The 19,208-nt window shown below is 36.4% G+C and overlaps 1 protein-coding gene and 1 non-coding gene across 2 annotated transcripts in view; one reads left to right on the top strand and one right to left on the bottom strand.

Moving 5' to 3' along the window:
* TUT7 (terminal uridylyl transferase 7) overlaps positions 1–18,628 on the bottom strand; it is a 56,856-nt gene extending 38,228 nt beyond the window's left edge. The window contains exons 1-9 of the mRNA XM_036261437.1: positions 18,094–18,628; positions 11,725–11,906; positions 10,504–10,620; positions 9,834–10,011; positions 7,668–7,756; positions 5,345–5,396; positions 4,369–4,438; positions 3,445–3,571; positions 1,797–1,916 (exon numbers count right to left, since the gene is read on the bottom strand). Coding sequence (XP_036117330.1) covers positions 1,797–1,916; positions 3,445–3,571; positions 4,369–4,438; positions 5,345–5,396; positions 7,668–7,756; positions 9,834–10,011; positions 10,504–10,620; positions 11,725–11,906; positions 18,094–18,613 — 1,455 coding nt within the window. The 5' untranslated portion in view covers positions 18,614–18,628. The remainder of the gene's footprint in view (positions 1–1,796; positions 1,917–3,444; positions 3,572–4,368; positions 4,439–5,344; positions 5,397–7,667; positions 7,757–9,833; positions 10,012–10,503; positions 10,621–11,724; positions 11,907–18,093) is intronic.
* On the top strand, positions 209–312 carry LOC118630308. The gene has a single exon (XR_004959557.1). It is a non-coding gene; the product is annotated as a U6 spliceosomal RNA (small nuclear RNA).
* Positions 18,629–19,208: the final 580 nt, after the last annotated feature.

Genomic DNA, 19,208 nt, shown 5'->3' with positions numbered 1-19,208 from the left:
TATTTTCCTCTATTGATGTGGTTTGCACCTTTAGTGTTCTACCAAAGAAATCCTTGCCTTTCCCCAAGCTGCAAAGATTTTTCTCCTGGAGCATTTTATAGTTTTAATTATGACACTTATGTCTTTGATTCATTCTGAGTTCATTTTGGGGTATGTTGTGAGGCAAAGATTTAATGTTCAATTTTTTCCCTTAAGGATATCTAGTTTTGTGCTTGCTTCGGCGGCACATATACTAAAATTGTAATGATACAGAGATTAGCATGACCTCTGCGCAAGGATGACATGCAAATTCTTGAAGCATTCCATAAAAAAAAAAGGATATCTAGATTTTCTAACACCAATTGTTGAAAACCTTTCCTTTTCCCCAATGAAGTGCCTAATTCATTGCTTAATTGGGGGAAAGTCATTCAGATTTTCAGTCTTCTACTTGGGTCTGTCAGAAAGGGTTATCTATCCACTAAGGGCTGACTGTGCTCTCTCACTCTCTATTCCACCAGGGGAGAGCAATCTGGCAGAGACATCTTCTCAAGGCCCAGAATTCTCTCATTTTTAGTACTGCAAACACAAAGAGAGCTCCCTTTAGGCAACTGGGACACACAGTGGACTGCTACCCCTTATGCCAGAACAAAGATTATAAGGGGCTTATTCTGCTTTAGCCTTTATTCCTAGGTCTTGGCTTAATTCTCAATCTATTAAGTAAAAAGAAAAAAATGCCCATAATAATTTTTCCCCTATGTATCAATAGTAAAGAACTACTGCTCTGGTACATGCTCCTTAGATAATGAGAACCAAGGTACTTAAAATAACCAATGTGCCAAAGTTAGCTTTTCACCAAGTAAGACTTTCTATAAAATAAGTGGACACAGATTTTTATCACGACAAATCCCTAGGGTTAAATACCTAGTGAAGTTTCTAAGAGGTTGAGAATAACAACATTTAGACTTTGAGATGGCTTATTCTTATATCTTATTATATGAATAAATCAACTGAACTTTATCCAGAAAGAGTAGTCACGTTACTGAAATCTAATTCTTCTTAAAGATAATATCAAAGTATCATTCAAGAGGTGACTACTAAGTTCTGCATCAATAGCAATACTTATATTTTCTCTGTTTCACAGGGATTGGGGAAGAAAGAGAACTAAAGACTAGAAACAGAAAGTAAGTTACAGTGAACCAGATGCTTCCTATAGTCTGCCTGGAGGTGATATATAAATTCAAGTATCAGATTATAAATCTGTACCCAGCCCTGGCCTATTTGGCTTAGCAGTTAGAGCGTCAGTCCACAGACCAGAGAGTCCTGGGTTCGGTTCTTGCTAAGGGCATGTAACCTCAGTTGCAGTTTGTCCCCGCCCCAGTTGGGGTCGTGTGGGTGTCTCTTGCACATCAATGTTTCTCTCTCTCTCTTCCTGTCTCCCTCCCGCTCTATTTGAAGATAAATGCAAAAATGTCCTTGGGTGAGGATAAAACAAACAAACAAAAAACTGTATCCAAAGACAGGGTGTACCAAATGATAAATTTAATACAGGTTCACATGCTCTTGTTTGAAACCCTCAGGATCACATGTGTTTCACAAGTGTTTTCTTCAGTTTAGGAAAGTTCTCCCATCAGAGTATAGTGCAGCATCATTAATATTTAATATTAATATTTCAGCAGTAAAAGGTATGAATATTTACAGTAGTAGGATAAATTCATGTCAGTTCAGAGTAGGTTATTAGATTTCGAAATTATGTACAGGTATTGTGTGGCTCTGTAATAAAAATCAATATTGAATAAATAACCAAAAAAGTTTTATACCCATGATCCCAGATAAACAGGCAGAAGGGGTTCTTTCCTCTGTTGAAGAAAGAAAACGGTCATCAGGGCAAACACATAAGGTGGCAAACCTCCTTCTTCAGGGTGATCTATACTGCAAAGCTGCAAATGAGAGAAAAGAGAAGCATTCTTTTGTACCAATTTGTCATATACACAATATGGTCTAAAACTTGTAACTTCTTTTCCTTGTTATTACATGATTTACTCCCCAGAATAAAACACCACAGAGACAAAATGTAAAACCTCCTTACACATTTGGAGCAACCACGTATTGTGGTTTTGAGTAACAGCTTTGATTTCAAATTTTTAATACTGTTAACTACACTTAATTGTCATGAACCCTAAAATAACATTTGCTGTTTCATTTTTTGACACCAATAGTAATCCAATCACTTGGTGTGGTTCTAAGAGCCAGGTTTGCTCAGTTTAATGGTCACCTGATCCTAATCTACTGCCTTGAAAACACATGCTTTGACCACATAAGTGATCAGGGGAGAGAATGTGGGTAGACTAATTAACACAACAGAAACAACTTAAAAAACATGGTTTAGCCCAGCTAGAATGGCTCAGTTGATTGTCATTCTGTGCACTGAAAGGTTGCTGGTTTGATTCCTAGTCAGGGCACACACCTGGGTTTCGGATTTGATCCTGGATTGGGGTGCATACAGGAGGCAAGCAATTAATGTTTCTCTCTCACACTATGTTTCTCTCTGTCTTTCTCTCCCTTCCTTTAAGCATGTCCTCAGGTGAGGATTAAAAAAAAAAAGCCCAGCCAGTGTGGCTCAAGGTTGAGCGTTGCCAGTTCAATTCTCGGCCAGGGCTCGATTCCCATAGGGGGCATGCAAGAGGCAGCCAATCGATGTTTTTTTTCTCTCACTGATGTTTCTATTTCTCTCCCTCTCCCCCTCTCTAAAAAAATTCATTAAAAAAAATAGCATAGCCTATTTAGTGATAAAGCAGGAGGCAGCATTCAAAGGATGGCATACTGTAATTATCAACTCACCAGACAAGAGCAGGGTATTCTCTGTTCATCCTGGACTAAGCCACAGGAACTATGCATTGTTACTGCTGTATTATTTTAAATCAGTAAAGCTTTGGATTTTCTCTATAAGGCATCTGCAGAGCAATTCAATTTTATAATCATGATGGGACCTTACATTTGGGGCAATGTTAAATCCTCTACTGGCATTTTAATTGAGGTACTATATTTAAAAGATTATGAAAATGTAAGCAAGACCAGATAGCGACTTTCACTTATTGGAGTCTCTGGGTACAATACTGGAAATGAAGCTTGATTTCAAACTTTCCTGTGCCTAAGAATCACCTCATAAAACTAGTTAAAATGTAAATTCTTGGGCCATGTTCTCTGGGATATGATCCACAAATCTGATTTATAACAAGCCTGATAAATCATCTGGATCTTTAGAGTAATACTGTTATATAGTGAAACAGAAACACTGAATTTCCCTTTCTGTGCACATTAAAATTTCTGTTCCAATATTCAGATGCCTACTCTCTTGGTGTCTATAAATATGTATCCAAACATATAAGATTAAATTAACCAGGCAAAAATCAAAGCGTATTGCTTATGCACACGGAGTGAATTTACGCACTGAAGCAATAAACCTACCTTTGCCCAGTACCTAAATGCAATCACCAAAGGAACCAGCTTCGATTCTAGTTTTCCAAGGGCAGTTAAGTGATTTGTTGTCTGACAAGCATTTTCATTTCCTGCACTCACTTTACAAAAAAGACCACTGGTGGGGGATGGGTTGAGGATGAGGAGGAAAAAAAGAAAGATAAAAAGTGTTATATAGGTATGGGGTATCTTTTATGCCAACAATGACTAATTTACATTGATGATAAGTACTTTAAAAATGAAAATAAAGTAAAAAAAAAAATCACTAAATATTTATGGGTCACTTAAGACATTTTCATTTTTAAAAACATAGGGCAGCTATTTTCTGAGTAAATTTTATTTTTCAGAACAAAAACCTTTGTGCTTTCATATATTAAAACTATTTTTGGTGGAAATGAAAATAAGGGAAATACTATATGTTTCAAATGGAAGCATGGATTCATATATGTTAAGTATAAGAGAATGTTCTTCTCCCAAGAGTTGGAGGAATCTGCTTAGTGAACAATCAATATAGCTTACAAACCACCCATTTATAATATTGATAGTAATTCCAGATGGAGGGAGAGATACATGTGTGAAGTCCTACTAAGTGCTATTTAGTAGTGCTAAGAATACTGCTTAAAAAGATGGCTAAATGTGATCAGAGCAAGTAACTGATAATTCTTTTTTTGCCATGTTGAAATGGATCAAAATGCTTCCTTCATTTTTCCTTTTAAATAATTTTATTCTTTAAAAAATAAAAGTTTCCTTTTGCATCAATTGCCAAAAGTATATACCAAGAATGCTAGTAGTAAGCCTATGAAATTAACCACACAAGGAGTTTATCATTCTAGAAACTGGACATTAAGGCTTAGTGAAGTACATGTGCTTTTGGCAAGTTAATATTTAATATATAAACAGCTTAAAGAAACAGACCTTTGCTTCTCTCTGCACACCACCACTGGCACCCTAGCATGGAAATCGGCATCAACATCAATAAAAGAATCTGAGGAAAGAAAAAATATTAAGAAAGGTTAATTATATCTTTGTTTAAAAAGAGAACTAGATAAAGTATAATTCCAGTTGTGACTTATCTGCTCAGCATTTTTAAAGACCATTACCAAGGAAAGCTCTGAGATGACTTGAAAAGGAAAAAGTATATTCAACAATTAAGTAATCACATTAATTAAAAGCCCTTATTTGGAAAATGACTATATTATTGACTTAGAATGTTTAAATGTTATACGAATAACATAATTAGATGTATGAACAGGATATTCAAACAAAATTACTGCAAAAGCTACTAAAATATTTGAGGTAAAAAATATATAGACTAAAGTATAAAAATATATATTTACATGTTTAATTTAACAAGAAGGATGGAAAAGACTAATTCAAGAGATAAAGACAGTTGGATGAGACCTATGGAAAACCATAAAGCTCCAAGCTGGACATTACCTGGACAACTGACAAATCTACCTTGGAACAACCATTTGTTGATTCATTAATCAGGATTGGGTCACACCTATTTGCTATTAGAAAGTATTAATTGAAACCATTGAATAAAGCAAATTACCCTTTAGTTTTACTCTCAAGAGTAAATTTTACATATTTTGTGTCTTTTTAGTCTTGGTCTAGGACTCATTTAATCTTTGAGTTGTGACATTATCATCAAGCTGAAAGCTTTACTTACAAAATGGTTATTCTGCATAGTACAGTAGATGTAAAATACCTGTTACAACTAACAGGACTCTAGTTTGTTAGTAGGCATTTGCTCTGGCTTTTGTTTGGATAATATCCAAATAATTTTAAAACCATGACTTCCTATTTTCAAAGTTTCAGAAATGATATATTCAAATTACAGACAAAAGAAACATTTAAGAGCAAAAATGTGGGAAGAATTTGGCCTTACCACTGTTCTTTAAACATTCCTGAACAAGCAGAAGAACATCTGGCTGAGACATCTAGAAAATAAATCAATAAATACATAAAATAATCCATAAGTAGTTTTGCTTCACTGAGATAACACATAGTCATCTGAATCTATCCAAATTAGAAAGCCCATTACTATCAGAGTAAAAAATTAATCATTACACTCTGCACATGTTGGTCAGGTACAGAGAAATGAACACCAAATGAGGATGAGTATGGGCAAGAGAGACCTACTACGCAATTAACTCCTAATTAACTAAGTCCTGAGTTACGTAGCCTCTCAGCAAATTTCAAAAGTTGTGCCTAGAACCTGTCAAACCGTGAACAATATTACCTCTCACTATGTAAGACTACTTCAGCAGATCATTTACTTGGTGTCCACTTCAGTCTTGCCTTTCTCCAATCCTTGCTCACAGAGGAACCAAAACTATTTAACACATTGCGTACCACATAGAAATCTCTAAGACATACGCCAGGGACCGCACGTTTTTGGGCAAACTGCACGTTAGGTTCTGAGCTGCACTCATTTGAACCAGCATATATCCATTCCCTATAGAAGGGTGTGCTGTTTTTCGAACTTCGACCCTCAGGGCGAAAAGTCACAAATACAATAATCCTATATTACCCTGAGTTTCAAAAACTGAAATAGCTAATGCAAGTGCAAACCTGAGTTAACTCGTGTGCGGTTGGGCAGGAAAACACTAACTTGTGAGCGGTCAAAAATGTGTTAAAACCATGAATTAGATCAAGTCTTGCCCCTCCTTAAAACTCACAATGGCTTCTTACTGCCCTTAGGTCAAATGAAATTCTTTACCATGGCCTACAGATCCCCCAGCCTACCTCTCTGTCCTAATCTTATGCTCTTCTTTGTCTTGGTCCCTTCACCACAGCTATACAATCCTCCCTTTAGCTCCTTGAATATATATGCCAGACTCTTAAAGATTCAGGGTTTGTGAATGCTGTTCCCTCTTCCCTTTTACCTCTTTCACTCCCCTCACCCCTTTTTATCTTTTGGGGCGCAGCCTAAAAGTTACATTTTTAAAGGGGCCTGCATGAATGCTGTGTCTGCACGTCTCTTGTTGTTTTCTGGCACAGAACCTTGTTTCCTTGCATAGCTCTCTTTATAATTAATTATATATATGTAATTACCTATCTCTTTCACTTGATATTCATTCTATGAGGGAGAAATCATTTGTTCTATTCTCTAGAACAACGGTTCTCAACCTGTGGGTTGCGACCCCTTTGGGGGTTGAACAACTTTCACAGGGGTGGCCTAAGACAATCGGAAAAGCGATTTATAACAGTAGCAAAATTACAGTTATGAAGTAGCAATGAAAATAATTTTATGGTTGGGGGTCACCACAACATGAGGAACTGTATTAAAGGGTTGCGCCATTAGGAAGGTGGAGAACCGCTGCTCTAGAATCTAGTGTAGAGCCTGGCATACAACAGAGACTCAGTGAATATTTGCTAAATAAATGAATGACATGAGATCAAAATAAGTGCTATGATGGTAAATTACCTTGAATCCTAATTCAAAGTTAAAAGAATAGTAAAATCTATTAGTCAGCTGACCATGGAGCTTTAGTAGCCCAGGATGGCAAAGAATGAGGCTGCGAAATAGAATATTTGGCGTGGTGGGGGGTGGGAGGTGTGGAACCAAGGAATCTGTATTTTAACTAGCAACCCAGGTAAATGGGCATGAATCATCTGCAAACTGGGCTATGGGAACCACCAGTGGATAAATGGATAATCAACTAAAGTACCTTTCCGTTTTAAAATTCTGACTCATCAAAAGCTTTTTGAATCATGTTTAAACCAGAAAGCTAGGTCAGGTGTGGTTCTTCAAAGTATAATTAACAAAGTAGGTGTATAAAAAAGGAAACCCAGGAGCAAAGTAAGCTTTTAGGTCATAAATGTTTATATACCTACACTGCTTAAAATCTAATATTCTTTCCTGCCACTGGAAAGTTGACTTTACCACGGTAATTTAATCTTTTCAAGTTAGCAGAACCTAAATAGCTCCATAAGATTCACATGGTAAGAAAACCACTGTTTGAAGTATGAAAGATCTAAAGAGTAAAGTAACTACGAAAAGCTGCACCGTATTAAAATAATGCCCTAAAATTGAAGACAGGCAAAAGAACATAGAAATGAAAATTGTAGGAAAAAGAGCTGCCACCATTACACTTAAACTATCTTCAAATCTCTAAACTATATTCATATTTGAAATATAGCTCATGTTTGAAACAAGAATTTCCATACCAGTCTATGAAAATTACAACAGTTCATTTTGTACTTACATTGGCTGGAAATTGAATGTCAATGTTTACATCTGAATTTTTGAAACCCAATAGGCTACAGGATGACCCATATAATCTCAGAGAACAATCTAAAAAAATTTAAATAAATGAAAGTCATAAATAAAGTAAAATTTCTTGAAAGTTATAATAAAACACTGCTATTTCAGAAACAGAACCATCAATTAAAACTATACACAAAAGCAAAATAGTATTCAAGTCTGGCATAGACAGAGGATACCAAGGGTGACTCTTTGCTCTTCCTTTATTTTATTTAACAGGGAAGCCTGCACTGGCTGTGATTTACTTAAGGGCTACTCTTTTCAGTTGTAAAACATGCTTTAAAAATTCCTAAATTATCATGTCATACTTTGTGCAAAAACACTACCTGCTATCATTTTGTAAATGTTAAAACGTGAAAGTAAAAAAAAAAATGCCGCCCTGGCCGGTTTGGCTCAGCGGTTAGAGCATCCGCCTGCAGTCCGGAGAGACCCGGGTTCGGTTCCCGCTAAGGGCATGTACCTCGGTTGCAGTTTGTCCCCGGCCCTGGTTGGTCGTGCGGGTGGCAGCCACTCGATGTGTCCCTTTCACATCGATGTTTCTCTCTCTCTCTCTTCCTCTCTCTCCCTCCCACTCTGTACAAAAAATGGGAAAAAAAAAAAAAAAAAAAAAATGTCCTCGGATGAGGACTAAAAAAAAAAAAAAAAAAAAAAAAATGCCTACCTTTGTTTTATATTTATAAACCTAATAGTAAACTAAAGAGTCAATGCAAATGTCTCACCTTTTAGAAAGGCCATATAGGTGTAATTTACTCAAAGATTGTTTCTGTAAACCAATAACCATAAAAATGACCTTCAGCGTAAAGTTACTTTTTTAAAAAAATGTTTTTATTGTTTTTTTAGAGAGAGGACGGGAGAGAGAGTGATAGAAACATGGATCAGCTGCCTCTTGCATGCCCCTTACTGGGGAGCAAGCCCACAATCTGGGCATATGCCCTGACCAAGAATCGAACCGGGAACTCTCAGTCAGTAGGACAACGCTCAATCTACTGAGCCATACTAGCCGGGCCATAAAGTTACTTTTTAATATAAATACTCATTACATTATAAACAAAGGTATTTCACATAATATAATCCCTTTAGGAAAATTTTGGGGAAATAATTATATAACTGATATAATTTAAAATGCTAGGCAACATTTGATTCATTTTTCAGAGAAAAATATATGTGTAGTGCCTATATTTATTTATGACATTTTTTTCCTCAATGTTTTGCCACTATCGTGCCAAAAATTTGTCCTTTCTCATCAGTGAACTTTATGCCCCCCACCCCCCACCCCCCACCCCCCACCCCAGGCCAAGTCAAGTGGTCAAGTGATTTCTTTGGGCTTTAAAAGTTTCTCATGAAAAAAGTACATCCAATCTTACAATGGAAGTCTATGGCAAAAATAATAGAAATTACAAGTGACTTTTTGGGAACTGTCTACAACATAAAGGATGAGGAACCTATATACAATGAAACAAGCAGATTCTCATCCTTTATTTTTTATAAAAGCACATATGAGTATGAATGACATACTATATGTAATAATCTTTCAGGGGAATAAATAGTTCTATGGGTAATATGGTAATAGTTTAAACACTGATTTCAACCCTAGATGTGGTTTAGAATCACTTGTGGAACTTTCTAAAAAATGGTTTTCCATGGCTCCACAGATATAACATGGAAAATGAATTCAACATTACACAAAATCTAATACAAATTAGTTCACAAAGCTCATTTCAGATATTGTAATTCTTTTAAGTGTGGTTAAACAAAACCTTTTTTTTGATACAGATACTTCTCTTTATTTTAACTCAAAATAGTATGTCAACTTAAAAAGGCAGGAAGGTAAACAAATATATACGCAAGAGTCCCATGGTGTCTTAAAAACACGGGGCATTTACTTTCAAGTACATGCACATAATGAAATTCACAGTAAGGACAGGTTTGATGACGATGCATGTAAAAGTCTTTGCTACCTTAGGGGAAGCCAGGAAAAACAAAAACACGCAAAAAATTAAGAATTTCAGGATATAGTAAATCAACTATTAGGTGAAAATTATTACTAGTAGGAAAATGATTGAAGTACTCTTAGGTAGCTAAATAGAACAACAAATCTAGAAAATACCTGGTAACTTGTGTTGGAACACATTTTCCATGATACGTTTAATATCTAGTCTCTGTTCCATGTTCTCATTGTGTAAGCCAAACTCCTGTACCACTCTGTCAATGGCAATACCAATTGCATTTATCTGGGAGGGCGTAGGCGGGGGTAAAGTAGTGAGCAACTCTTCCTCCTGTTTTTCCTTTTAAGATCAATGTTGAGATTAAAAATGACTCACATGTTTTTAACCTTCTACCATTTACTGAGACAACACACTATAGAATATTCTGGAATATTTTCCCTTAACCTTTGCCTTCACTTTAACTATGTTAGTCTTCATGTTATCAAACATATTTCTTCGTGCACATAAAATGGTGATAGAAGGAAGATAGGAATAAGAAAAAAGGTGCCAAAAAAAGAACATTAAAAATAGCAATGCCAAATTATTTTCTTTATTATTACTGGCATAACGACATATACCTAAGTCCTATCAATGACTGCATTCATCTTGATACTGTTCCCTTAAGGAAATTCACAAAACTACCCAGCAAAACATATCTGACCAGCATAAAGTATTTTGGGTAAAGTAAATTCAGTAACATAAGTAGTGAACTATTAAGGTGAAGAAAGTCACAAAGAAGACAAGCAATAACAATTGACAAATAATCATTTGTTTTGGTTACATTAAACTTACCTTAATGTTTTTCTTGTGCCTCTTCTCCTTGATATGCTTATGGGCAAATGCAATGGATTCAATTAAAACATCACAAAGTTTGCAGGTGTACTTTGCTGTAGGGTAGTTTCTTGGTCGCTATAATTTGAAGAGATTTATAGATATATATCTTCAAAACTACAGCTTGACAAAAAGCCAGAAAATGATTTCCCCTCCACTTTTATTTATTTATTTGGTTTTGGCCAAATTTTTTATTTAGTATTCTATAGTTCCTTAACACACACTTAAATGGTCTTATTGGGGGAGGGGAGAAGAGGAGGTTCTTGTAGATTCCCAAAGAAATATCAGAAAGGCAAAATATGGCCAACACTATCCATTTGTTTTGGGTTTACTGGGTGAATAGTACTTTCTTTACATAAGCATCTTATCTCAGGTTTTTCATACTGAAAACATTTGAGATTTCAGTTTGAAAACAGTATCATATCCTAAGAGTAGCATTCCCCAACCACCCTTTAATATAGCTCGCTTGTTTGTATAGGCAGAGGAATTTATCTCTCCATTTTAGATGGCTAGATGTTTGTAGATCTTAGAAGTGTTTGCCCCATTTACTGGGGGAAAAAAATAAGAAAGTGGCCTTTAGGGACACTTTTACTTGGAAAATTACAACACTAATATACAACATTTGCTTGTTAACGCATTCAACATTTGCTTATTGAAAGCAATGTCATAAGATTAAACATGTTTCACCTTTTTCCTCACAATAACATAAAAATTATGAAAGGGGGAACGTAATAGGCAATTTAAAAATGGTAACACAATTTTTTCTTTCAGTGGTCCTTTGGTGGTTATGACAGAATAGATTCCACTCTTTGTTTCTTTGAAGAAGGACTTTGGTACAAGGTTTTGTTTTTAATATCTGCTTCTGCTGTCCCCTCGATCACCGGCTTCCTCCACGGACACTACCCCTTGGTGCTCCGCAGCTTAAACTGCTGCTTCAGGAATCACATGGTCCCCTCCACTTTTAAAATTGTTAATATGTTACCATCTCTCTTTATCACTATCCTAAGTTATTTTTATTTAAGTAATTCATTAAATCAAACTGACTTTCACTTGTAGCATGTAGTGCTTCAATACTAATAAACAAAGTAGGATAGCTAATCTAATTCATCAAAGCACATATTCCCAATTACTAACATAGTTTAAACAAAATAAGGATTTTAACTAACAAATAAAAGATGTTACCCTTTTCAGCCTGTCAATACAGTCTCTTTTCAATCGCTCCTCAGCCTGCTGTAAACCCAGGAGCTCCTTTGTTGAAAGCACAGACTCATCAATCACAGGGCCTTCCAAGTCTCCGTCTAGTTCATTTTCCCCATTTCTCATCCTCCGTGGCTTCCTAGGTCTGGACTTCTGCTTCTTGTTTTCTTAAGTTAGGGGGAAAATAGTATTGGTAATTTTAAGTAACAGCACTGAATAAAAAGCAGAATTTATGTATTTATTAATAAAATCATGCAATATCTGAATGACAGCTGAACACAGAGCAAAAGGAAAGGGATAGCTCTCCCACAGATAGAATGCTTGACTACTCATTAAGCACCTCATCTAGATACATTAATCCATATAAATAATTTCTTTTGGGGGGGTGACTTAAAAGGAATTCTACTTCAACCATACAATTTGATTTTATCATCTCTTCTTGGTATACTGCTGAGCATAATCAAGCAATAGTAAAAATTATCCTTTGAAGGAAAGTATACCTGTAATTCTAATATACCTAAAATATCACAATATATAACAAACATGTATCTACTATATTATAGTATACTTGTAAGCATACCTGTTACTCTAAGGAAAACTTACACATTTGCTTTCATTTTTATAAGTGAATAATATCAACAGAGCAAAGATAGACAATAAATACATCCCCAAAGAACTCAGAGATCAACTATATTCTTTTTTTTTTTTAATCCTCACCCGAGGATATTTTTCCATTTTTTGTACAGATAGAGTGGGAGGGAGAGAGAGAAAGGGAGAGAGAGAGAGAAACATCGACGTGAAGAGACACATCGAGTGGCTGCCACCCGCACGACCAACTAGGGCCGGGGACAAATTTGCAACCGAAGTACGTGCCCTTAGCGGGAACCGAACCCGGGTCTCTCCGGACCGCAGGCCGACGCTCTAACCGCTGAGCCAAACTGGCCAGGGCTCAACTACATTCTTATCTGGAATGAAATCGATCATTTAGTTGTAAATTTAGTGTTCACATAATTGCTCCTCCCCATTAATAGCAAGAAGTTTAAGCCAAAATTTTATTTATTGAGGACAACTATTTTCCATTTTATCTTTACTTTCATTTTAACTTCTTGGATGGCATGCATACTGGGCACATTTTTAAAAATATATGTTCTTATTGATATTTTAAAGACAGAGGGAGGGAGAGAGAGATGGACACATGGATGTAAGAGAGATACGTCGATCAGCTGCCTCCTTCATGCACCCTACTGGGGATTGAGCCTGCAACCTGGGCATGTGCCCTGACCAGGAACTGAATGGTGACCTTTCAGTCCGTGGGGACAACGCTCAATCCATTGAGCTACACCAGCCGGGCCACACTGAGCACATTTCAAAGGAAAGAAACAATCAGCAGTTGAACTAAAAGTTTTCTGCAAGTACAGACTTTTATTTGTTTTTTTAGTTCTACAATCCTTATTATAAACAAATCTGTTCCTTTTTTAAAAGCTTATAACTCTTCAACCTGTAAAACTGAAGATTACTGTGGGGTTGCTTTCCAAAAAAATTATCTTAAATAACTTGAATAGCTTCTATCAAGTTCTGAAAATGAAGCTATTAGAAATACATTCAATTAAAATTAAATGTACTTCCTAAATTAAAATTGTGATAAATGGACCAAATAGTTTCTAAATGGCTTACCAATAACTACTCTGAAAATAGAAACCTACTGCAATGCCCTGCATGAGGCAATTCCTGTCAAGTTTCCAGTGGAACTTATTACTTGTACAGCAGCTACAATGAATCAGTTGATTGAAAAAAAATTGTCAGAAAAGGGAGGTACAGGACCTTTACTTTAAAAAATCCATTGCCAACAATTCTAAAGGAAAATCAGCAAACAGCTTTTATACTGCAGTAAGTGGCAATTAACAATATCATAGAAGCATTAGGACAAATACAGTTTTTAAAAAAAAGCAACTGAAATGGACCAAACAAAAAGAGTAAAGCATAAGCACTCATGGGAAGAGAAAAATCAGTCTGCGGTAATATTTGCTTTTATTTATTTATCTTCTTAATAATTTTTCTTTTTTGATTTTAGAGCGAGAGAAAGGGAGAGGGAGAGAGATAAAGACATAGATGAGAGAGAACATCGACTGGCTGTCTCCTGCACGATGGGGCCAAAAACCTGGGCATGTGCCCTGACTGGGAATTGAACCAGGACCTCTTGGTGTATGGGTCAATGCTCAACCTCTGAGCCACACCAGCCAGGCAATATTTGCTTTTAAATATACCCCTTGCTCCCAATTTAATTATCAATCTCTTGGTTTGCCTAAACTTTTGAGATAAGCACGTCTACTTTAGAAGTGTGTCTTTTTTCATTTAATTTGCTTATCATTACAAACTCTACTCTAAAAAAAATTGCATCTGATTTCAGTATTCAAGACTGAACTTTCTTACTTAGGCAAACACTCATTAGAGATTTACACCAATATGTACAATACCCATTAGGAAAGTCCATATTAGTTCACAAAACACTAACATATGAAATCAAATTCCTTTTTGAACCCCTCCATTCTCTCCTGATCACAAAGGCTTCTAAATATAACTTATTTACTGTTATATTCTAAAAAGAATGACTTCAATTTCCATCCAAAGAACACAATTAACTCCTTATTGTTTTTATCTAGAGAAGTAAGGAGCTGCAGAAAATTTGTCTGATGATGAAACAGATGCAGTGCAAGCAGTTTATGTGCACTACCTCATTTAACCCCTACAGTCATCCTGTCATGGATGCGAACATTATCCCCATTGTAGAGATGGGGAAAATGCTGGTCCAAGAATGTAAGTAACTTCTCCAGGGACAGATGACTAAATCAAAGTAAAGGGATTTGAAATAGAGATGAAAGCATAGAGGACATTCTTAAATTCAGCTTTCTAACAATATATATATACTAAAGAGAATTAATTAAAATCCCTTCTTGCAGCATACCCAATTCATATCTAGAACAGATCAGAAATGATAAGACAATGTAACCTTCTGAACTGAGTCTCACAGGCCTGCATGGTAAAAATGATCAAATAAGATCCTGATGTTGGGAATCCTGGAAGGCAAAGCTGGGTATTACTAAAAAATTCTCATAATTACTTAAAGGTAGACTACCTGGTTGATCCCAGGTTTTCTGTAATATGAATTCTCTATATACAGTATTCTAAGTTTCCCATTTTATTTGCACACGGACCATTGTTCACAAGATCATTTTAACAGCATTATCTCAAATAATGCTAAATTGGCAATCTAAGATATTTAAGAGAAGTGTGAGTGGTAATGGAGAACTAAAAAAATAGGTAGTATTAAAAACAAATCAGCTCAAGATAATTTCATTACATCTTCTCCCATCACTTAAAAAGATCTTTTCTTATTAAGACAATTTCAGTTCCTTTAATGAGATCCTTTTTAGGAATCTCTGAGTGTAGTGCAAAGTTTATACTTTAAATTAATTTCTCTCTACAGTAAGCAGTGTTATACCAGAGCTTAATATTTCCTGTATGAAGATTTTTCAAGGGATAGAGACTGAAAAGTCCTTCATTTAGCATTTGTGAAAGCACACACCTGTATAAAACACAGGGGCTTTTGGACTGCTTTCAGTAAGACAGTAAAGATGTATTTCCTATTCAAAACCACTTAAAATCAACTTCTTAAAAAAATTTTTTTAAAACTGATTTTAGAGGGAGCAAAGGAGAGAGAGAGATACATTAATATGAGAAACACTGATCGGTTGCCTCCCAGAAGGGGCTCCAACTGGGGACTGAACCCACAACCTAGGCATGTGCCCTGAATGGGCATCGAACCCGTGCCCTTCTGGTGCATGGGACAACATTCCAACCAACTGAGCCACACTGGCCAGGGCAACTTTTTTTTAAAAATACTCACCCGAGGATATTTTTCAATTTATCCTCAGGTAGAGAGACAAGGAGAGACAGGGAGAGAGAGAGAAACATCGGTGTGAGAGAGACACATCAACTGGTTGCATCCCACACGACCCTGACCAGGGCCAGGGACAAACCACAACCGAGGTATGTACCCTTGGCTGCAGCTGAAGCTGAGACATAATGGTCCGTAGGCCGATGTTCTACCGATGAGCCCAACTGGCCAGGGCCACTTCTTTTAAGACTAAACAAAAATACATATAAGAGGTTTTTGGTATGTAAACAGTCCCTTTTAATATCTTTCTGGCTGCCAACTCTTGATCTAGAAATCTTCCTTTTTATACTGCTATTCAAGATCAAATTTTCCTTTCTAAAAATCTATTGGCAACTAAATTATAATGTCCATGTCCCATGGACACAGTAATACACAAATATGTAAAAATATACAAATTTTTTTTTTAAATCCTCACCTGAGGACATTTTTCTAGATATTGTTCAGATAGAGTGGGAGGGGGAGAGAGAGAGAAACACTGACATGAAAGGACACATCGAGTGGCTGCCACCCACACGACCCAACCAGGGCTGGGGACAAACTGCAACCGAGGTACGTGCCCTTAGTGCGAACCGAACCAGGGTCCCTCTGGACCACAGGCCGATGCTCTAACCGCTAAGCCAAACCAGCCAGGGCAAAACACACAAACTTTTAAAAAGAAAAACACAAATCGAAAGCCCAGAGTGATCTGTCAGATTTCAGTAATACTGAGTTAACAGCCAGAGCAGCACAGTACATGATCTGTTTCACTTCCTCATCTACCATTCTACATAAACAAGTCTGGATAAATTTAACCTCTGAGCCACAGCTGTCTGCTTTGTAAAATTTTGATTCTACTTTTGATATTATCATGACAGAGAACTGCATGAGACAATTCCCTCAAGTTCTTTATAGCTTCAAGATTTATAAGGCTAAGGTTTTATCTCTCCCTACTCTGATTTCTAATACCTCATTTGGTTTTGGCTGTTTGATTCAAAGCATTTTCTTCTGCTTTTCCTATTTAAAAAAATATATAAAAGAATACATTTTCTCCCATTTAATACTTTCATAAGACCCTCTAGAGATAGAATAAGACTTTTTCCTTACAAAGTCTTCTAAATGTCCAGGTCACAAACATCCTACAGGATGGATGGATACACACTCACACATACACACACACAAACACCCACACACCCACACTGACCACTGTGAGATAACATGAAGAAAAAGGGCCTCTGCAGACCTAGAAAGTGCCAACATTGCCTAAATGCATTTAAATTTAAAAAACTTTAAAAGAGCTGGCCGGTTGGCCTTTAAAAAAGGCTTGCAAGTTAACAAACTTAACAGCCCATTTTTCCAAGCATAAATTTCTAAGCATATTTTGCACCTTCAGGCTAAATATTGTTTTATTTTTCCTTCAAATTTATGACTTCACTTCATTTCGGTAATTACTGTCCATTAGATAAAAACAATTTTCCTCTTTATAGATTTCACTGCTACATGGGCAAAATCTACGCACCTTTTAGAAAAATGTATAATTGCTTTGGGACAATTATTACCAAGCATGTAGGGCACTCAGAAAAGGTTTTTTTAATTTAATTTTTTTATTTTATCCTCACCTGAGGACATTTTTGCATTTATCTTCAGATAGAACTGAAGGGAGAAAGGGAGGAAGAAGAGGGAGAGAGAGACAGAGAGAGAGAGAGACATCGACTGATTGCCGCCCACACGACCCCAACCAGGGCCGGGGACAAACTGCAACCGAGGTACGTGCCCTTAGCGGAAACAGAACTCAAGTCTCTCTGGTCCGCAGGCCCATGCTCTAACCGCTGAGCCAAACCAGCCAGGGCAGAAGAGGGTTTTGGTTTTACTGAAACTAAAAGGCAAAGCTTTTATCTGTATTTCTGACTTTCTACACTTTGTCTCTCAACCTGTTTGCCATGCTCACTTTTGAGGGGACAAAAAGAAATCTTGGACTACCTTCCTATCCCTCGGTGGCAGGAAATATAGGCAGTCTATATTGTGCTTTTACATCAAATAAAATTTTGTTATTTATATTATTTATGGACACATTCATTTTTCAAATACAAAACCGTGACACGTAATTTAGAAATTATATACACACCACTCAGAAATTATAGTCTCCAGGAGGATATGATCACCTTCTTCTGTAAAAAGCACCAACAGGAAATATGTTTACTAAAGTAAAATGAGGCTTGTGGCAATGGAAACTTTTAAACAATAAACACAAGTGTTGAAGTTGCCCAAATATCACAACTGCAATCCTTAAAATAATCACATTATATAAGCAAAAACTATGAAAAATTTGAACTGAATTGCTGAAAATAATAAAACTCATTTGGATGAAAAAAAAAAGACATTGCTGACTTTGGGTTGTAACTTGACAAGCTGTAACACATTACCGTGGCTTCCTGCTTCCACTTCTGACATGGTTTCTAGGCTCGTCAGGTCTTTATGAAATAGTCGCCTTACAGTTCTACAGCCTCTTCCATCTTGCCACCTATATCCATCTTCATTTTCTTGAAAAGAGTCTTTTCTTGGTTGGTTTATAACAGGAATTCTAGGTCCAGGCTTGAAATCTCTCCTATTCTCTGAATTACCAGCAAGTTCATCTGATAGCCATCTCTTACTGTGATCTTTGTGGTTGTCATTTATCCAAGTGGGCTGACTGTAAATTGGGTTTTTAAATGCATATGGATTGCTGGAAACAGCATATGGTCTTTTTCTAGGGGTATTCCCATAGTTCCCTGGTGTTATTTTTTTCTTAGGAAGGCCTTTTTCCATTTTACTATTATGGCCTTTAGCATAATCATCCATTATTAAATAATCTTGTGGAGGGTGACTCCTTCTGAAATCCTCATCATCTATAGTCCCTCGGTCTTTAGGACGCTTCACAAAATAAGGTTTTGCTGCATCTCCCATGGTCTTTGACTTCAATTTTCTTACTTTGCACCTGAAAGAAAGCATTTTTTGGGGGAAAAATCAAACTATAACAAGATATCATACCAAGTGTACAAAACACCACACATGTATTGCATGGATGCTCAAGTCTATAAGAAACTCTTTTTTCCTAATTTCCATCACATTAGAATAATCAGTACATTCCACTAGAAGTTAGGAGGCGTAGTCCGATGATGTTCTTCATGAAGATTAATACTTATGCCCTGGCAGGTTTGGCTCAGCAGTTGGAGCATCAGCCTGCATACCAAGGGGTCACAGGTATGATTTCCAGTCAAGGGTTGCAGGTTTTATCCCTGGCCCCGGTGGGGGGTACTGTGGGAGGCAATCAATCCAAGTGTCCCTATCACATAGATGTTTCTCTCCGTCTCTCCCTCTCTCCCTTCCACTGTCTAGAAAACAATGGAAAAATATCATCCAGTGGGGATGAAAATATACATATATATATTAGTGCTATTTAACATGAAGATTAAATCTGTGACTAAGGGAAGCTCCCTAGTTTCCAGAACTGTAGTAGAAAAATATGTTACTCATACCAAATTTTACCTATATAACAAAA

This window comes from Molossus molossus, unplaced genomic scaffold, assembly GCF_014108415.1.
Source record: "Molossus molossus isolate mMolMol1 unplaced genomic scaffold, mMolMol1.p scaffold_m16_p_14, whole genome shotgun sequence".
Classification (NCBI taxonomy): domain Eukaryota; kingdom Metazoa; phylum Chordata; class Mammalia; order Chiroptera; family Molossidae; genus Molossus; species Molossus molossus.
Note: the sequence above shows the minus strand (reverse complement) of the source record. Positions and strands in the feature narration are given on the sequence as shown.